Source organism: Polyodon spathula, chromosome 5 (assembly GCF_017654505.1).
Source record: "Polyodon spathula isolate WHYD16114869_AA chromosome 5, ASM1765450v1, whole genome shotgun sequence".
Classification (NCBI taxonomy): domain Eukaryota; kingdom Metazoa; phylum Chordata; class Actinopteri; order Acipenseriformes; family Polyodontidae; genus Polyodon; species Polyodon spathula.
The window spans coordinates 74,234,086-74,256,282 of NC_054538.1; the positions used below are offsets into that span (position 1 = coordinate 74,234,086).

General features: G+C 37.8%; 1 protein-coding gene across 3 annotated transcripts in view; it reads left to right on the forward strand.

The window, feature by feature from the left end:
* Positions 1 to 18,122, forward strand: part of prkn (parkin RBR E3 ubiquitin protein ligase) — a 179,500-nt gene extending 161,378 nt beyond the window's left edge. For 2 of the 3 annotated variants that reach the window (XM_041251298.1, XM_041251300.1), the window contains 3 exons: positions 13,643 to 13,729; positions 16,566 to 16,683; positions 17,276 to 18,122. In XM_041251298.1, the coding sequence (XP_041107232.1) occupies positions 13,643 to 13,729; positions 16,566 to 16,683; positions 17,276 to 17,385 (315 nt within the window). In that variant the 3' untranslated portion in view covers positions 17,386 to 18,122. Of the gene's footprint in view, positions 1 to 13,642; positions 13,730 to 16,565; positions 16,766 to 17,275 lie in introns of all 3 variants that reach the window. The other variant, XM_041251299.1, reaches the window with a different exon arrangement.
* The last annotated feature ends 4,075 nt before the right edge of the window (positions 18,123 to 22,197 follow it).

Below are 22,197 nucleotides of genomic sequence, written 5' to 3' on the forward strand. Positions count from 1 at the left end.
TGTCGTTTACTGATAACGGTAAAAAAAAAATAAAAAACATTATTAACAGCCACAGAATACTGTGATGACTGCACACACTATAGAGAGACATTGCTTGTTCTTTTGAAGCACAGGGGGCGGATGTGATTAACAGTTGTAACTTCTCTCTCTCTCTCTCTCCTCTCTCTCTCGGTCTCTCTCTCTCTCTCACACACACACACGTGCTTGCTGGCTATTGTAGCCTTTATTTGTTGTTGGTTTTCCAGTAGGCTAGAACATACGTGTGTTTATAATAACCGATTATTATTTTACTTTTCATTAAGCTTGTAGTTTTAAATATAGCTGCCTTATTTATGACATTTGAAAAATAACACACAGCAGGTTTCTATTCTGCAGAAGTCAGGCTGCATGTAAAAAATTTAAAAAAATAAAAAAATGCAAATCTATCAGTGAAAAGCATTTTCCTTTCATTTTACAACGTACAGAATTATTCCATGTTGCCCCTGTCTGGGACTAAACAAGAATGTAAGCCACCATGGCTTTGGAGTAAAGTTGCAGCCACTGCTCTGAAAGAGCCAGACTCCCTCAGTGGCGCCACACTAAACACCCTGATAGCTTGTCTCTTAGACGGTGCGTACTTAAGCTCAAACACAGCTCGTCCCTGTTCGGGTGTAAAATTGTAACATTGTGTAACATTGTAAGAAATACATAGGTGCGATTGATATTAATGTATGCCAGAAGGCAGTATACATGTATTGCTTCAGAGCATACATACTTATTTCTACAGACCATACATAGCAAAGTTCCACAGTTTCATTTGGGGCTACAAACAATAACACAGCCCCAAAACTAACAATGGACCATTGTTAACCTATTAACACTACCACCCATCTTGTGTTCACTTGACCGATTCATGGGAAAGTTTACTGTATTTTGTTGCAATACATAAACATATTTCTTTAATACACAATAAACAAAAGCCTGTTAATGACCAGGTCACTCCTGATATGCCCAAGGCATGTCTATACAGCTCTGCCCTCTTTGCATTCAGCATGTACAACCCAGTATGTGATGCAAAATAACTATCAGCGTTATTTAAAGGATCTTTTACAATGTGCAATACAAGTTCTTGATGTGTCTAAGAGATAGTAGGACCAGTTTTATTTTGCATAATAAACCCAGTCATCTGTAGGATACCCTTTCTGATTGAATCAAACCCGACAGTCTTTTAAATTAAATTCAGAGAATATCTCTTTTCCTTTCTTAGGGCAATTGTTTTTAAATTACCTTAAATTGCATTTTGTAAGAGTAATAAAAGGGTTTCTGTATAATGAATGCATCTTGCTTCTCTAAGCTTACTGCCTGAAATACACAAAAAACAATGGGCAGCATTCTTGTATTTAAATAAATACAAATCCATCTTTTTTTTTTTTTTTTTTTTTTTTTTTTTATTAAACTATTTCCCATATGGCATATACATCATGTACTGCAGAGTATATCTTCATCTATTCCACCTGTAATGATTAGTGACTATACTTAAGGCTACAATTTTGGCACATTAACGTTCAGTTCACAGACGAGGTGCGGCAAACAAAACAATAACTCATTCAAAGGTCACCAAATAATGTAGTTTTAGCTACATCAACATACCGAAGAGCTTTTATATAGTCCACCAAAACCAATAATATAAAGACTGTTGCTTTCGGCTGCTGTTTAAATGTTACTTTTAGAGTACAAAGCATACAATTTTCCACCATCCTGATAGAATGTTGTAAAGAAAGCCTCTGTAAGTCGGTAAACTTCTGTGCCATGTTGCATTCATTCTTGTCTTTACAGAAAGCAGCTCACTCACTGTTTTTTTTAGACGGCTGTCTTTCCTACTGCAGATTCAACGGCTTGCAGCTTCCGTTTATGTAAAGCGCTTTCAATATGTTTGTCACAGCTTGCTTTTCTTTCCGTTTGTAATCCACAGGAGCGTTGCATGCTGTACAAAACATCCTGCCATCACGTTCAGTAAAAATGTCCACTTTGGATATTTTTCACTTCTCTGCTTAGCAGTAATATTTGCCACTTTGCGCGCACTTCTGTCGTCATTTTTCATCAGATTTCACCCCATTAACTTCATCACCACTCATTTACTTGCTTGCTCGCTCCGCTACAAATCTCATTGGCTGTCCTACATATCTGCATGTGAATGCTGTGTTCATACATAACCAAACCATGTACAGATATTCACAGATTTGTATTTTCAGTGCACGGCATACTGCATTTTAAAAGGAAGTAAAGGAAGCGCCAAATCAAATGTGTTTTTACATCAATTTCCAAGATTTCACGTTATTCAAATTCATGATTTCTGTGACCTCTGTGACAAAATTGTAGCCTTAACTGTACTTATCTGTTAAACTATCAATTAACAAAGAACTTGATGTGAGAAATACTTGTGTTTTACACTTTGTAATAACATTTTGATTACATGTAAAATAAAATCATTCTCCAAAGTTATACATATTAAATTATAGGGACGTAATTTCAGTATTGCAAAAAATACCAAAAATAATAATATATTCTGTGAGAAGGGTCTTGCAATATTCATTGTTTTGAACATTGTGCAGTGTTATTCTGAATTAATATAAGCCACAGTATAAAATACATCTTTTGCACATTTGTTAGTTATACCCTAATGTGCGGCACACTACCACCAATCACACTCAGGAAAGGTATTCACCTAAACATTTCTCTACTGTGCTTTGGATACCTTTCAAGGTAACAGTGACAGAAATCTTGTTGTCACAATAGCTGTCAAGGAAACCTGGGTCTTTACTTTTAGCTGAGTGCTGCTTCTTGCCATAAAGGTGCCAGTTATTTAGTAGATGTTACGGTAGCTGGTAAGGTTATTGTCATCGGGAAGAATCACATTTATAAAAATGATAAGATAAATTAAACTTGTGTTGCTGGTGGCTGGCTAGCAGCTGCCACCTTGACCCGTGTATGAAGCGAGGATGGCAGTGTTTTGCTGAAAGATACCTTAGGCTAATTTCACACCTGCTGAGAACAATCCCTGGAGAACTTCACGAGATGAAACAAAACACTGCAGACATGAAACATTAATAATTGCCTGAACAAATGTGGTCAGCAGGTTCCTGCCTCGCTGTCCTTGTGTTCATAATGAAGGAAACACCAGTAAACAGCCCGGCGTGTGCAAACATCTAAATGGAACGTTAGGACTGGACTTCTTTGAAGATGCCATTAGGATGTGTGTAGCTATCAAATGCTTATACTAGCTTGGACATGCCTCCAGAATTCATAAGTTCTTACCTTGTTTATATATATATATATATATATATATATATATATATATATATATATATATATATATATATACATATACATATACATACATACATACATACATACATATATATATATATATATATATATATATATATATATATATATATATATATATATATATATATATATATATACATACACACACACACACAGTACTGTGCAAAAGTTTTAGGCAGGTGTGAAAAAATGCTGTAAAGTAAGGATGCTTTCAAAAATAGACATTAATAGTTTATATTTATCAATTAACAAAATGTAAAGTGAGTGAACAGAAGGAAATATTTGGTGTGACCACCCTTTGCATTCAAAACAGCATCAATTCTTCTAGGTACACTTGCACACAGTTTTTGAAGGAACTCGGCAGGTAGGTTGGCCCAAACATCTTGGAGAACTAACCACAGTTCTTCTGTGGATTTAGGCAGCCTCCGTTGCTTCTCTCTCTTCATGTAATCCCAGACAGACTCGATGATGTTGAGATCAGGGCTCTGTAGGGGCCATACCATCACTTCCAGGACTCCTTGTTCTTCTTTACGCTGAAGATAGTTCTTAATGACTTTTGCTGTATGTTTGAGGTCGTTGTCATGCTGCAGAATAAATTTGGGGCCAATCAGATGGCTCCCTATTGGTATTGCATGATGGATAAGTATCTGCCTGTACCTCTCAGCATTGAAGAGACCATTAATTCTGACCAAATCCCCAACTCCATTTGCATAAACGCAGTCCCAAACTTGCAAGGAACTTCCACTGTTGCCTGCAGACACTCATTTGTGTACCACTGTCCAGCCCTTCAGTGAACAAACTGCCTTCTGCTACAGCCAAATATTGCAAATTTTGACTCATCAGTCCAGAGCACCTGCTGCTATTTTTCTGCACCCCAGTTCCTGTGTTTTCGTGCATAGTTGAGTCGCTTGGCCTTGTTTCCACAGCAGAGGTATGGCTTTTTGGCCGCAAATCTTCCATGAAGGCCACTTCTGACCAGACTTCTCCGGACAGTAAATGGGTGTACCAGGGTCCCACTGTTTTCTGCCAATTCTGAGCTGATGGCATTGCTGGACATCTTCCGATTGCGAAGGGAAGTAAGCATGATGTGTCTTTCATCTGCTGCAGTAAGTTTCCTTGGCCAACCACTGCGTCTACGGTCCTCAACGTTGCCCGTTTCTTTGTGCTTCTTCAAAAGAGCTTGGACAGCACATCTGGAAACCCCTGTCTCCCTTGAAATTTCTGCCTGGGAGAGACCTTGCTGATGCAGTATAACTACCTTGTGTCTTGTTGCTGTGCTCAGTCTTGCCATGGTGTATGACTTTTGACGGTAAACTGTCTTCAGCAAGACAGTTTACAGAGTTTGGCTGTTTCTCACCCAGTTTTATTCCTCCTACACAGCTGTTTCTGTTTCAGTTAATGATTGTGTTTCAACCTACATATTGAATTGATGATCATTAGCACTTGTTTGGTATAATTGTTTAATCATACACCTGACTATATGCCTACAAAATCCCTGACTTTGTGCAAGTGTACCTAGAAGAATTGATGCTGTTTTGAAGGCAAATGGTGGTCACACCAAATATGGATTTGATTTAGATTTTTCTTCTGTTCACTCAGTTTGCATTTAGTTAATTGATAAATATAATCTATTAACATGTCTATTTTTGAAAGCATTCTTACTTTACAGCATTTTTTCACACCTGCCTAAAACTTTTGCACAGTACTGCATATATATATATATATATATATATATATATATATATATATATACTAGATCTATAGATATATATATTATATATATATTTGTTATAGTTCAACATCAATTTTCAAGTATACCCCAATGGAAATTTTGTAATTTCTGCAAAAGTTTTACATTTTGTGGATGAGGAAAACAAGTTACAAGGAAAGGATGCCTACAATTATTTCTTTCTTTTTTTTTTTTTTTTCCAAAACTCCAAAAACGCTAATTCAGAAGTATTCATACCATTTGTGCTATAATAGTATTGTCTACAAGGTGCTAGAAATTTAAATATGATATTGCAGAACCTAATTGCAGAAAAGTCTCGAAAATGTTGGATTTTTATTGAACATTCTTAGAGAGTATAAAAGGGTTAGGTATAGGATGATTGCTGTCATTACCAATAAGTCAATATGGGAAAAAGTAAAGACCTGTCTGAAGACCTTAGGCAGAAAACTATTTATATTCATAAAGCTTGAGAACAAAAATCGAGCTATTTGGTCACGTTGATAGTCTTTATGTTTGGAGAAAGTAGTGTCAAGCATGGGGCTGTTTTTCTTCTAATGGCACAGGAAATATAGTTCCAATACATGGTAAAATAGATTCCATAGCATACCAAAAGATCTTGGCCAGTCATCTGAAACCCCCCGCTACAAAACTTGGTTTACCTCGCAACTGGACGTTCCAACACAACAACGATCCAACGATCAAAATCTACTTGAGAATGGTTAATGAAGAATACAATCAAGGTTCTGGAATGGCCTAGTCAAAGTCCCGATCTAAATCCGATTGAGAATCTTTGGTATGAGTTGAAGAAGGCTGTGCACAAGAGAGCTCCTCGAAATTTGAATGAACTGGAACAATTTTTTGTTGAAGAATGGTCAAAAATCACTAAACAATCATGCCAAAAATTAATTGACAAATATCTTTTCCTTGTCAGGGTATGAATACTCTTGAATTACAATTTTTGGATCACACACCAAAAAAAATGTTCAAAAGAGCTAATATTTTGACATGTTTAACATACCTTTGTCAAGGGAAAGTGTGTTTGAAAACAAATAGTGGTGGTAACTACACTCACTTATTTCTATTTTAATCTATTTATAATGCCTTACGATTTAAATAGAAAGGAATAGTAGACTGACATCACAAGCACATATAACATGCCTAAACATTGGGAAGTTGCCTATTAGAGATATTGTCCAAAACATTTTCAAATAAAAAAAGCCTAATAATCTGTTATAGCTTGGGGGAGCGGGGTGATAATAATATGTCTAAAGGGGGTAGGAAACGTAGTTGTTAGTACAAGTTTTAAGGGAGGCAGACAAGCTGTACAGCAAAATTGCTATGCATATTTTTACACATTCAGTTTAAATTTAGTTCATATTTTGGATTAGGCACTCAAAAAGATCTCCATGGTGTGCCATTGAATTACTATTAAAGATTGTACAGTATTTATCGATATTACTTATGACTTCAAGATTATGTTGCTTTTTAGCCCCTGAAAATACATTTTATTCTCTGGGTTAAAATTAGAGTGTAAGTAACATCTAGACACAACTATAGGACTCATTGTCAGATATTTTCGGTTTGGTTTGGGGTAGGGTTTCGGTTTTGTGCACACCCATAAAATAGCTATAGAGGAGTGGAATGGGTTACTACTGTATTATCCCAGATCACCCCAATTACATGCAAGTCTCTACAATTCTGTTTTCCATCCCATTTAACATCCTGTTTCCCTGCATCCTGCCTTCCTTTCATTTTTCTTCATTTAAATGTCTGCTTTTTATATCCATTGTCATTTATCCCTCATTGATTTTCTTGCCCAGGTCCCTTTTTATTCTAGGTCCCAGCAGTTTGTTCTGCAGTGCCTTGCTGTTTTCTTTGTGAGTGTTTCTCGTTCTCTTGTGTGCAGCTTTTGTCCACTGATTGGCAGGTGTGCTCATGGCAGAGCGAGGCAAGGTTTTTATTTGTTCAGAATTCACTTATATAAGAAAGAAAATATCAAATGCACTGCAGGGGGGGGAAAAAACCAATCGCATCTCACTGTGTTTTAACATAGAATATGATTCGTTAGAAAACACATAAATTTGTAAGTCGAAAGAGAAAACTTTTAAGAAAATCTAGTATATATATCATATATATTATATATATTATATATATAGATAAATATAGATATATATATATATTATATATATTAGATAATAGCTATGTATTTTACCAACTTACACATAACTAAATGTATCTTCTTTGTCAGTTATCAACTATTTTTCATGTTGTCAGATGTTTTTGTAATATCATCTGTGAGTCTTTTACTTGGTATTGATCTGCATATTTATGTATGTGAATTTTGCCAGCTTGACCGAAAACACTGAATGGTTCTTAAAAAGAAGTTCAGCCTGTGGTAATGTTTTTGTAATGAATATTATAATTTGCACATTTTTGTTTGTAGTCAGTAGACTTAAAACTTGAAAGCAATGCCACTAATGGAATGAGGCTTAATTATGTTTCACAAAATGGGACAGAAAACAAGCTCAGGTGATTCGCACAAAAGGGTTATATCTGAACATCAGCTCTTAAATACTCCCTGAAAACAGGATCTCTGTAGAAGCCATTCTCCTGCATTTTTTTTTTTATATTCCTTTAAATCACTTCAAGTATTATTACATCTATTTCTAGTTTTTGTAATGTTAATAGTTTCCACACAGATGATTCCCAAAACAAATAAGGTGAAGGGAACAAGAATGGCATTCAAGGACAGATGACATTGTTGACAGTTTCCCTTGGTAGAATTCAAAGGACAGATACACTTAGCATGTTTGGCTTGTCTGACAAGATATTTTAGAAATTGCTCAAGAAAAAGCAGAATTGGCACACTTGTCAATTTGAGGCAAGCACTCTTGTTGGCAGGAGTTAGGGCTTAATTGAAAGTGACAGATGCAGCAGCAATGTGACTGGGGAGATTTTGGAAGTCACACAATGACAATAAGAAATGCATGATGGTTATAGTAGTGAAGTGCTAAAGCCTCTTTAAAAAGGGAAAACCACTGATGTTTACTGTCTGTCATTAATGTTAGTCAGGCTGCTTATTGCGTCAGAACTACATACATAATTACCAGTTGCTTTGTATTTATTTTTTTACCTTTTAAAAAATAGATATTTTACCAAGGTATATTGTACCTTGATTATAAGTTGAAGTGTACAAGTGACCCTGTACATATTGTAAAAGTGTCTTCTTATGCACCCTACAGTACCATAACAAGACTAAATGGGGACTAAAATCATCGCCACATGGTATGCCATTTTTAAAAAAAAAAAAATGTAGTTTTTAATTTTGTGATAAGAGCTTTAAAATAATGACAATCAAATACAATCATATAGGCCATGAAAGACATTTGTTTTTTTTGGGGGGGACGTTTGATCCTTGGGGCTCCGAGGCAGCGTCTGCCATCGTGGCTCAGTTCCTAGGTTTGTTCTGTGCATTATAAAAAGACAGCAGTCTTGATACAGCGGTACTGCAACTGCTTTGCAATCCCAGTAGCTTTGGGTTTGAATCGCCGCTGCAAAAGCACGAAAGGTTCATTTCTAACTGCCTCTGTGAATCTGTTTGTTGCGATTACTGTAGTAAAATGAAATACATTTAATACCTTCAATACATAGTGTCATTGTTGCCCTGTTTGAAAGTCATGGTGTCGTTGCGTAGTATTACTGGTAACAATAGGGGACAGGAGCCCCTGGAATCAAGCGTTGCATGGAGCCACCATGGGACAAGCGTCGCTGTGTCCATGTGAAGACCCTTGACTGCTTTTGTGTCCCTTCAGAACTGGGCTGACAGGCAGGGAGTTGTGAGTAAACTTCATTTTTGATGTATGGTGTATAACAAACACAGTGACCTTTCCTGTTCAGTGCCTGAGACATAAGAACATAAGAACATAAGAAAGTTTACAAACGAGAGGAGGCCATTCGGCCCATCTTGCTCGTTTGGTTGTTAGTAGCTTATTGATCCCAAAATCTCATCAAGCAGCTTCTTGAAGGATCCCAGGGTGTCAGCTTCAACAACATTACTGGGGAGTTGATTCCAGACCCTCACAATTCTCTGTGTAAAAAAGTGTCTCCTATTTTCTGTTCTGAATGCCCCTTTTTCTAAACTCCATTTGTGACCCCTGGTCCTTGTTTCTTTTTTCAGGCTGAAAAAGTCCCTTGGGTCGACACTGTCAATACCTTTTAGAATTTTGAATGCTTGAATTAGGTCGCCACGTAGTCGTCTTTGTTCAAGACTGAACAGATTCAATTCTTTTAGCCTGTCTGCATATGACATGCCTTTTAAGCCCGGAATAATTCTGGTCGCTCTTCTTTGCACTCTTTCTAGAGCAGCAATATCTTTTTTATAGCGAGGTGACCAGAACTGAACACAATATTCAAGATGAGGTCTTACTAGTGCATTGTACAGTTTTAACATTACTTCCCTTGATTTAAATTCAACACTTTTCACAATGTATCCGAGCATCTTGTTAGCCTTTTTTATAGCTTCCCCACATTGTCTAGATGAAGACATTTCTGAGTCAACAAAAACTCCTAGGTCTTTTTCATAGATTCCTTCTCCAATTTCAATATCTCCCATATGATATTTATAATGTACATGACAAGTCACTGGTGGTGTTTCTGATGTAAAATGGCTTATTTCTCTGTTTGCTTGCCCTGACAGCAGCTGATCATTGAAGAAGGAGACAAAAGACAAAAGAGCACATTCCGAGGTCTGGAGGAGATGATCCTAATAATGGCCCTTCATATCTTTTCTGTAAAATCTATATATTTTTTTTTTCAATGTAATTGACGTCGCACTGTGCTGTAAATACAGTACAGGTTGAAAATACAGTATAGGCCTGTAAGGTTGATGTGAACACCTTGTTTGAACCAAAAGTTTAAATGAATGTGCTTCATTAGGGACAGTAAGGAGATAAAGTAGAAACAAAAAATGACCATTTTTTCAGCAAAAGAGCTACACCACATGACCATATGACTGTGCATTATAAAAGCAGTATTTACTTGTTATTTTGTTAATCCTAAAAATGGCAAGATTTATTAGAATTTGTGATAGTGATAGTGGATACCAGATTAGCTGGATCATCTTTCATCCTACACTGTAACCTACAGTAATGTAATACATTTGATAGCTGCTGGAAATGCTGATGTACTCACTACACACAGGGGATGCATTGAGTGTGGCGTATCACAGTTTTAAATTTAAAAAAAGAAAAAATGTTTTAGACCTAATAAGTTACAAGCAGAAGTAATGATATAAAAGTACCTTCCATGCATGCTTTTCACAGGGACTCATGTTAACTGTTGTCTGGCTTGTACATCTTAAGATTGAAAAAGGACATGATTCTGAAACACGTACACACACACACACACACACACACACACACACACACACACACACACACACACACACACACACACATATGTATATAAAGAGAGAGAGGTGTAAGATACAAACATAAAGTCATGGGTTTAGAAAGCAGCTGCAGTATGATCTACTGTGCTGTCACTATGCTTTATGCTTTATTCGATTTTGCTGTGCTTTTATTATAGTAAACATTTATAAGGGATGTCACTCACTGGTCTCTGTGATGTTTAAAATATTCCCCAGAGGCTAAACTGTGTTGGAGGCAGATCAAATGGTATGTGCATATTTTATGCTAATCAGCATGACATTCTTTTTCGTTTTTAATTAACCTGATTAAGAAGTACAGGAGCAAACCAGTTTTAGTGTCACATGGGATTATTCAGTGAATCAATTTCTGCTTTTATTGTATGCTTTGTTTAGCTCCAGTGCAGGGATAAATAATAACCTTGTAGTTGTAACTTTATTACCCCACATCAATCGAATCACAGGCATTTTAAATTATGGATCAGCCTCTAAAAAACATCTGTGACACAAAGCTGCAACATGAATAACAGTTTGGTCTTCGGAGTTCTTATAAATGGATTCCAAACGTGGTTTGCCCTTATGAGCTAACCTCTCGATTTAATGATAGGTTAAAATTCTAAAACTGTATCGGAACAACTGCTAAACGCAGGCTGCATGCACAATGTAAAAATGTATGTGGAAACCCAATAAAAACACTGTTTGTGTAGACTTTGGGGTCTCCTGATTTATTGATAGAATGTACTTAAAGAACAAAAAAATATATAATTCTGAGCCAGCTTTAGTGATCTGTGTGTTTTCGTTTGTCAATATTTGATTTGTATTAAATGTTAGATATTTTCCAGTACTGTTTAATATTCCTGAAAATAGACAGGCAGTAGACTGTACCTTTTATGATGTGCTTGGCATAAGACAGCTTGCAATCTCTGCAAATCCCCCTTCTATCTATGGTGGGACAGCAAGCTCTGTACAGCCCTGCTGAGTTGCATGCAGTGTGCAAAGTTGTTCCCCATGCCTTTATTGATATTACATGATAAGAACATATTGCCTTCCTGAGATGAAGTGGACTGTACTGTAATGCAATCTGTGTTGATTCTGTGACTTGCTCCATTTCTTTGGGTTTATTAATCAGCTAGTCTGGCAGAAATGTGTTGACCTTCAGCTTTTGATCACATGATATACAGGAGCTCCTGGAAGATTTTATATAATTGAGTCATAGATGCAAGTAACTGATAGGAACTCCTTTTGGGAAACAAGGAAAGTGGAATATTTCCTGAAAAATCTTTTGTTTTTATGTAATAGAAGTTAACTGCATTTCAAAATGAGAGTGAAAACTTGCCAAGGTTCCAACTATAACACCCTAAAGGTGCAGTACAGCTTCGCATAGAGTTCTGTACAAACTGGTGATCATCCTAATATGATGGAGACCAAGCCCATAGCAGATTCAGTGCTGAGAGCAGTTCCTAACACTAAACATGCAACACTTGGCTTGGTTTGTCATGCGTGTGATCTTGCATTTCAAAATGCAGAGTGATACATTGGAACATTGCTATGCAACCCAGCACAATGGAAGAGTAGCATCTAAGATATTTTAGCACTTCTGCTATTAATAATTATAATGCATGAAACATAGTTTGCTAATGGAATTCATTCTGGATACCAAATGCACTCTACATTAGCACACTTGTTTTAAACACTAACAAACAAGCTTCTGTAGTTTTTGAGAACCTTCATTCCTTGTTACTTCTATATTGGACAGCTGACAGATCGGAAATCATTCCTCATCACCGCTAATCACAGCAGTTTTATGAGTAGAAGCCATTGAATAATACTTTCTTCCTAAAAAGGTTAAGTGTCAATTAATCAATGTTTTTGCTGAGTCTGTCAATCAACATATGCTTTGTAAGTATTTACCAGCAAAGACAATGAAAGCCATCAAGCCCTTTGCTGTTTGAAAGTATAGAAACTTCACTAAATTTCAGAGACATTTGGATGAGGATTTCCTTTGGGTGTTATAGCCCAGAGCTAGTTTTGTTCTTTAATTAAATTTAAAACAGATCTTGCTATTGTAAGAATTAATGAAACTGATAAACAATATTAGTTTTGTCAACTATATATGTTTATTGGTATAGCATAGAATAGACAATTTTATTGAACAGAGTCACATCTCTCTGGGCTGCGGTGAGATTGATAGAACTGAGCACAATCCATTCATTTCAGTTTTGTAGATTCCAAAACACACCCTTTTAATGATGTCATTTATGACCCCTCCTCACTGTACCTGTATATGTTGCAAATTTCCAAGCCTCACAAACATTCCTTTACATCTGTTATCTCTGAGATTCTCCCATCCCCTCATGCAACCAAACAGAGCAGAACAGAGAACCCTTCACAAATGCCCATAAATGGTCATATTTGAATTCCCCCTAGTCAATCTACAATGTATTGAGGCAGACCCTGCATTAGAAAATACCCCACCTAAACTCAATGCTCAATATCTCTCCATTAAAAGTACCATACATTTCAAATATTCTAACAATATGAGTATGGACTGTCAAATTTCTTACAGTCCTGAACTCAAAAACCCAAAATACCACTCCCAGTTTCTTTGTTTAGTTTGTAACAGAAAATAACATATTATAAAAGAATAATCAGTTCTAATACAAAAACTATTACAAAATTCCTTACACTATCCGCATTTCAAAATTGGTTGCAATTACAAGACAGTTACACATAAGAAAATATGCAATCTGCCCAAAAGTGGCTTTCATCTTTTATGCAGCAATTGGTCTGCTGGTGTTCCTTCTACAGTACTACATTTAACTCTGGTAATCTGAAGCTGCAAGGCTGGGTTTAAACTTTACAGCAGGGTCTCCAAACCCGGTCCTGGGGAGCTACAGGGTCTTCTGATTTTCCTTTCAACCGAGCTCTACTAATTGAACCAATTATTGGCTCAATTAGTCCAGATTAACAGGTGTTCTAGATCTTTAGCCATTGATGATGTAAAGAGACCTTGAAAAGCTGCTGGATAGGGGCTCCCCAGGACCAGGGTTGGAGACCCTGCTTTACATGGTCTGGTTGTCTGCCTACATTAGGGCTTACTCCGGTGCTGTTTGACCCCTCACAACTCTGTACAAGTCAGTATGTTTTGTTTTCATTTCCAGTTTGTGTTCTGCCGTGAGTGCAAGGAGGAGTATCACGAAGGGGACTGCAGCGCAACCCACAGGTGGGAGAGAGGTGTTGACATGCAGGTATGCTACATGGACTAACGTCAGGTTTCAGTAACTCACCCACTTTGAACTTTTATTTCAGAATGTTATTGACCTCTAAATGATGAGTGAAGGATGTTGCAGAGCTGGTAAAGCCTGGGTGGGTGACTTTATCTTTTCGGGGTGTTGACAGAATGTCTTGAAGGCGATACATATACCCCCAAGCAATGCATTGCCACCACAGCTATTGGAATGCTGGAGAGAGGCCGAACACAGGTTCATGTTGCAGCTCAGAGAGAGTGTGAACAGCAGTGTGTGAACCTAGTAGCAACATCACAGCCATCACAGTTTACGATCCTTTTAGAAGGCGTATTAAATGTCTTACTCAATGTCCTATACTGCCCAATACAGTGATGGTTCCCTATCAAGTACGAAATGTAACCGTTACTGAATGGCTATTTACCTGTAAAAATCCCCAAACCTGAATAGAATACCAAACCCGCGTGAGCGCCTGTGAGGCAGCCATGCTCGCCCCTGAGAGCATAAGAGGACTGCAGACACAGGCACCAATACCACTTTCCTTTCAGATCCTGAGGGGAGAGCATACAGATAAGTACCGGTTACTTTTATCTGCATATATTTTGCTACTAACGCGATAATAATTATTTTTGAAATGTCATATTTTAGTTATTTAGTTTACTAATTATATGTAATTTTTGCACACAGCCTCTTGCTTGTTACTTCCCATAGCGATCTTGTGCCCCGCCTGGAGCCGACGGCTTCTGCAACCCTTCCAGGGATCAATCAGCTTAAGTCGACTGACTTGTGCTCTCCTATAGGCTACTAATAGCTCCGACTGGAGTTAAAATAAAAATAAATAACATTTTTCATTTTTGGAACGATATTGTTATTTTCTGAACTGTAATTGTTTTATTACTGTTTTTGTGAGAATATTTTCTTGTGTTTTTTCTGTTTTGCACAGAAGACAAGCACAGTTGCTGGGTTCAGCAGCTCTGCATTGACTAATTAAAAATAAAACTTTGTTTGTGTACAGGTTTATTATTATATGAATTGTTATTGTTTACTGTGAGAGTTTCTATTGTGTTTGTATTTTTAGTTTAAAATGAATAAATAAAAAATAGCATGGTTGCAGATGCTGGGCTCAGGAGCTGTGTGTTGATATGCGCTTTAGGTAGATTTAGTTCTCCATAACAGGAGACAGGGATCTTCCCACCACTTGCCCTGCTCCCGCTGTGTCTAGAAAAAATTAGGCAGGATCAGGCCAGGGTGCTATTAGTAGCCCCTTAGTGGCCCAGGAGTCTTTGGTTTTCAGCTTTGGTGCAGCACCTGAGCGACCAGCCATGGAGCCTGCCCAGTCACCGTGATCTGCTCTGTCAGGCGCAGGGAACCTTATGGCATCCCGACCCATCGAGCCTGCAGCTCTGGGTCTGGCTCCTGAATGTCTGCATTTAAGCCGTCTGGGTTTGCATAATGCCAGAGCAGCGTCCACATGTTCCCAGTACAGGTACAAGTGTGGCGTTTTTCAGACGTGGTGTCTGCCTCATGGGTTTGACCCCACGACCTGTCCCATAGCAGTTATACTGCAATTTTTGCAGGACCTTTTTGACAAGGGGAAATCCCCCTCCACGTTAAAGGTCTATCTGGCAGCCATTTCAGCTTGCCATGTCAAAACTGACTCTGTCTCCCCAGGAGCTCACTTCCTGGTGGGGCAATTTTTGAAAGGAGCTTGGCGGCTTTGGCCACCTCTGAAGGCTATTGTTCCTCGTCGGAGGTTAACGTATTGTTTGAGGAACTCACGAAGCCTCCATTTGAGCCCTTACATTCAGCTGATCTGAAATTTTTGTCACTTAACGCAGCTTTCTTGCTTGCAATCACCTCAGCTAAGCTTGCTTAATTTTTTCAGAAGTCAGGACAAAGGTTACTCTTCTTATGATCCTGCTTTTTTGCCTAAAACTCCACATCAAGCAGTCTGGAATTGGAGGCTTTCCATCCACCTCCTTTCCAGTCTGACAGCTAGCAACAGCTCCATACGCTCTGCCCTGTGCAGGCACTAGCTTATTATGTGGACAGGACACAAAGTAGCAGGAGGCAGTCCAAACAGTTTTTTTGTCTGTCATAGGGCTAAGTCCCATGGGCAAGCCCAGTCTAAACAGAGGCTTTCAAAATGAATAACAGACACAATCAGGACTGCATATGAGTGAGCCAACTTACCCCCTTCAGAAAAGCTCACTGCCCATTCCACCAGGGGCATGGCAACTTCACCATTCTTATCAGAAATTAAACTCCATACATTAACAATAATTGTACGTACATGTATTAAATAATATAAAAAAGTATGCCTGTATTCTGAAGTGCATTCTCCATGAAGCTGAAAAGAGGAAAACATGATTAAGTTAGAATGCATTTGCAGTACACAGAAAATCATAAAATACAACAGCACCCTCTAGTTGTAGTTTATGTCAGTGCATTAAACTACTGTAGAAACTGTTCCAGTTACTTTTTTTTTTTCCAGGGCTGGAATGAAATTATTAGCATTATATACTGCACATGTACCTCAGATTCTGTATTGCATTTTAAAATGTAAAAGGTACCTCAAAGCTTAGATCTGTAAAGCAATTATAGCTGGACACTCATAATTGGATAATTGCTAAGAATTTAAATATTAAGAAATAGATGGTATTAAGTATATGCACTAATGGATCACAACCTGTTACCTAAACTTTTAAATAGACACTAAATGCTAAAATGCTGCTACTCTAGCAAATGTTGCAGGGCTTCAGTTGTGACGTCATTCTTCTTCATTGACAGGTATGTTTTTGATAATTTCAGTTGTGACGTGTTCCTTCTTCATTAACAGGGGTATGTTATTGTTGAGGAAGCTGCCAGGCATGCCAGGTGGGAGCAGGCTTCACGAGACATTATTTTGGAAACCACCAAGCCCTGCCCGAAGTGCCACGTCCCAGTGGAGAGAAGCGGTTTGTACTCGCCAGCAATGCTTAGACCAGGGGAGGGCAATTCCGGCCCTTTGGAGCCGTTCTGCACACAGCTTAACTGAGAGTGAGACAATAAACTGCTAGAACCTGTCTGGTTCAACGAAACAATGAAGAGCCTGATTAGAGCAAAGACCTGGACTGGAAAGGCTCAGTTGCTTGTCCCTGGCTGAGATTAATGTTCGCAGATTTAGTACTTTGACTAGAGAGCAAGATATTCTGTGCCTAATCATTTATATGTTTGTGACTGGTATGGAGCACAGTAATACACAGTCTTCAAAATGCTCATATATAAAATTTTGGCTTGTGTCTTATTTAGTGTACAAAGAGTCTGTTGATTGTCCTAGCCTTTATCCTGTATTTCATAGCAGTGTTTTTTTTGTTTGTTTTTTACCTTAGTATTACTGGAGATTGGTTATTCATCGTATGACAGTTGTGTTGAACTGAAGAATGAATTAATACCAGTAACAGATTTCGACCTTAGAAGTGTTGTCTATACAGTGATACAAATAGCCTTTGTGGACTGTTGAATGCATTCTCTTTCATTATTGATTTGTTTCTGCTGTGTCTCTCCCAGGTGGATGCATGCACATGGTCTGCCCGCGAGCTCAGTGCAGGTTTGAGTGGTGCTGGCTCTGCAGTGTCGAATGGAACCGGGAATGCATGGGAGATCACTGGTTTGGCTGAACACAATATGAATAAGAATGCCTATGCACGTTGTACCTCGAATCCTCATTTTAAAGTTTGAGCCTGGCTGCATTTTTGTTTTGTTTTTTTAATATCAAGGAAATTTAATATCAATGCAAACTGTTAAATAAGCACAGGACCTGGCAATCGTACATTATTTGTAAATTAAAGTTCTGTTACTTCAGGCTTGTGTTTTACAAGCTGTAGAAAATTGCTGTCATTCAATATCACAAATGCACAAAAGTAAAAAAAAAATCTAAATCTATAAATAGTTACAAAAAAATAAAAAAACATCTGTACATAGTTACAATTCCAAGACATATATGCGATGAGTTCATTAGATGCATGATTTCAATGCTGTATTTTATACAAATAATCTGCAGGTCAAGTACATTAAACTGTCATGCTGTAAATGAATGTGAGACTCATGCATGTTCACTAGTCTCCTGTGCAAAACCTCAAAAAACCACTAGATGTCACCAGTCACAAACCTTAGATTTTGTTACACTGGACATTGCAAGTTCATAACACTTAATCAGTTGTTTAAAAAATGCATTCAGGTTTTTCAAGGCTTTGAATATGCTATGTGCTGGAGTTGAAATCATTAGAACTTAATCAGTTGTTTTGTCAATTTCATTTGTTCGAACACAAAATGTATTACTCAAAAAAAATCTGACACTGTACTGTACAGTAGTTAAAAAGAAATAAAAAAAAAAAAAAAAAAAATAAAAAAAGTTATGGGATAATGAGTATTTTGTGTTTGTGTGTTTTTCAGATTACATTTAACATGATCATTCCAAAAGCATGTTGTTATTTATTCTTCTTTTGTAAAAATGGGATTAATTGCAGTAGATTGTATATGAGACATTTCTCTTCAAAGCATGTAATATAATGTGGCACGTTCCTTTAATTGTACCCTTGGCATGGTTATAGCTCTTTCTTGTGCCTAAATGTCTCAACAAAATGCAAAAGCACACGTTGAACACAATATAGTATTTTATCTTATTTTTAAAATGTGAAAAATCTAACTAATGTTTAGAGTGCAGGCAAAAATGCTGAAGATCATATTATGGGATGTTTATTATAATGAAATATAACCTTAAATCAATAAAGCCACTAGTCATGTTATCCGGTAATACTTAACAACTGGAATTCACTTTCATTGGGATTCCAATCCTGCTGTCCTGCAACAAGACACAGTAGAGGTAGAGTTTGGATAAGTCATAAAGAGGCCACAGCGACAGCGGCCACTCCTCAAAATCACTTATCAGTTGAAGAATGGAATCAACACATAAATTCCTTTTTTTTTTTTTTTAACCTGCTGTAATCTGTTGTTCAGAGAGATAAGGGTTTATTACTGTTCCAGTGATAAATACACACACACACACACACACACATATATATATATATATATATATATATATATATATATATATATATATATATATATATATATATATATATATATATAAAAAACATCATGCTAGAATATGTTTTTTGTTTGTTTTTTTGTCGGAACTACAGATGGATGAAGTATACTCAAACTGCTGACAGTATTCCAAAAGTTTCAGCCCTCTGCCAGCTAGTAGAAAGTTCTGGAGCTGCATCTGTGCAGACAGATTTCTGTTTACAGCATTTTCTATTTTCAAACAAAAAGAAAACAATATTGAATTAGCTCAACAAACATGCTTTGTGTGTGTGTTTTTTTTTTTCTCTTTTATTTTCTCTGACTGGCTGATGATCTGCTGCCAAAGACAGAACAAGTGCTGACACTACTGAACGTGACATTCACCTAGACCTGTTGATGTGTTCAATTGCTGAGCTATACAGGGGAAGAATACCGTACCGTACCAGTTTTATTTACATAGCGTCCTTCATGTACAAGCATCTCAGGGTGCTATACAAAAAAAAAGAAGAAATAATAAAACAGCAAGACAAAACAGATCCAAACTGTTTGCTTGTGAAAGTCCAAATCAAAGAGATGTGCTTTGAGCATAAAAATACTGACAGACTCAGCATTCTGGATACAATTTGAAAGTGAGTTCCAAAGTGAAGGAGCTTGAAAACTAAAAGACCTTGAACCACAGGTTCAATCGGTTTAATCGAGTTCTTGGCATAACCAAGAGGCCTTCATATCAAAATACGAGCCGGTTTATAGCAAATATGTAACTTACACAGTCAGGCAGGGCATGAATCATGAACAGCCTTGTGCGTGAGAAGCACTATTTTGAAATCAGTGCACTGCTTCGCAGGAAGCCCAATGTAGTGGCCTTAAAACTGGAGAAATATAGTATGGCAAATAGACTCGGTGTGCAGCATTTTATATTAGCTGCAACCTATTCTCAATGAGAATGTTTAGTTCTAAATAAAAGGCTTATGGAGTGCACAAACTGATGACAATTAAGCAGATAAATAAATGAAAAAAATCAATGAAAAAAATGAGAACGAACAAGACACCTACACCTCCCAACATGCCAAATGTTGATCGCAGCACAAGGCGAAACGCAAAAGCTATTATCATATAAACAGCACTCTCAATAGAAGCCCAAGCAACAGATACGAGGGAGTTTGCATTTGTCTGATTAAATCATCATTATGTCAGTGTGTCACGTTATTGTCCTGCAGGGTCTTGTTGTGAGTGTTGTGTGATATGTTAACATTCGTGCTGTCATTAAAATGAGAGTTCACAGAGGATTAAACAAAATCTCTATGTCTTTAGATCCAGTCCACTGTAACACATTATTCTTGGGGAACCTGAACATATTTTGCAAAACTGTAAATATATTACCATTTTGAGGGTGAGGGGATTACATTTATTTTACTTATCCCTTGGACTGTTGAAACTGAACCAAACTTAAATGTTGATCATGCACATTAATCAGGGAGTCCCCAAAACATGAGGCTGTCATCCAACCTACATGGTGTTATGACAGAACTTCCAGTACAGCTAGCAAGTGGGACTGACCGCCCCAAGTCCAGGTTCCACCTAAATGAGCTCTGGTGCAACCAATTGTCTTTAGAAGTCACATAATTAGTTGAATGGAGTCCACTTGGGGAATTAAGGTGTTTCACATAATTTCAGGTTAAATACACCTGTCTCTGGGAGGTCCCACAGTTGGTTAGTACATTTCCTAACAAAAACTACATCATGAAGACTAAGGAACATTCAAAGCAAATCCGGAATAAGGTTCTTCAAAAGCACCAATCAGGGGTAGGATATAAGAACATTTCCAAGGCATTGAATATCCCCTGGAGCACAGTAAAGTCCATTATTAAGAAATGGAGAGAATATGGCACAACTGTGAATCTGTCTGGAACAGGCCGTCCTCATAAATTGAGTATCCGGGCGAGAAGGGCACTAGTCAGGGAGGCCAGAAAAAGGCCTATGGCCACTCTAAAGGAGTTACAGTCTTCCACGGCTGAGCTGAGAGACACTGTGCATACAGCAACAATAGCCCGGGTGCTTCACAAAACTGGCCTTTATGGGAGAGTGGCAAAAAGAAAGCCATTGTTGAAAAAAACTGGAATCAAACTGAAAATCAAATCTTGGCTAGAGTTTGCAGAAGGCATGTGGGAGACTCTGAGACCAAGTAGAAGATTCTATGGTCTGATGAGACCAAAATAGAGCTTTTTGGCCTAAACTCTAAGCGCTATGTTTGGCGCAAGCCTAACACCGCACATCATCCTGAGAACACCATTCGTACCGTGAAGCATGGTGGTGGTAGCTTCATGCTATGGAGATGCTTCTCTGCGTCAGGGCCTGGAAAGCTTGTGAAGACAGAGGGCAAAATGGATGCAGCAAAGTACAGAGAAATCCTGGAGGAAAACCTGCTGAAGTCTGCAAGAGACCTGGGACTTGGGAGAAGATTCATCTTCCAGCAGGGCAATGACCCCAAACATGCAGCCAAAGCCACACTGGAGTTGCTTAAAAACAAAAAGGTCAATGTCCTGGAGTGGCCCAGTCAAAGCCCGGACCTCAATCGAATTGCAAAGCTGGTAGAGACTTATTCAAATAGACTCATGGCTGTAATTGCTGCCAAAGGTGCCTCTACCAAATATTGACTCAAGGGGGTGAATACTTAAGCAATCAGTTATTTTCTATTTTGTATTTGTAATTAATTTAGAACAATTTGTAGATTTTATTTTTCACTTTGACAATACTGGCTTTTTTTGTGTTGATCTGTGGCAAAAGCTCCAAATTAAATCCATTTTGATTCCCTGTTGTAACACAATAAAATGAGGAAAAGTCCAAGAGGGGAGAATACTTTTGAGACCCACTGTAAATTTTGAAAACAGTATATAAAATCAAATGCTTCACATATTCACATTCACTTATGCAACCCAGCTGTATCACTGTCCTCTTTTTTTTATTGCAGTAATGCTAATAAGGAGGTCAACAGATCCCCCTGGCAATATTGACATCTGCCACTTAAGCAAAAGCAATGCACTGGAGGGTTATAGTTATTTTTGACTGTGAAAAGACGTGTTGCTTTTCATTACTCAAACACAGACAGGCAGAACTGTATGTTCTGTAGCTGGTTGAGCCAGCGTCCTTTACCGGTATAGCTGGGAGTGCTTGTGGGAAGTAGCTGTTCCTCCACAGTTCAGTTTGTGCTTTATGCCAAAGCTAAGCCACACCTCTCCTCAAATATTAACTAGTTAAACAGCTCCTTCCTTATCCAAGCCGTGAGTCACATTGTTCAAGCAAGCCCCCAGGTTCCTTGAAGCCTTGCAGCATAGCTTTAAAAGGAAGTGACAAGATCGGGATAGACGTCACCTAAATGCCCTCATCTGCTTGGTCCCACCCCTGGG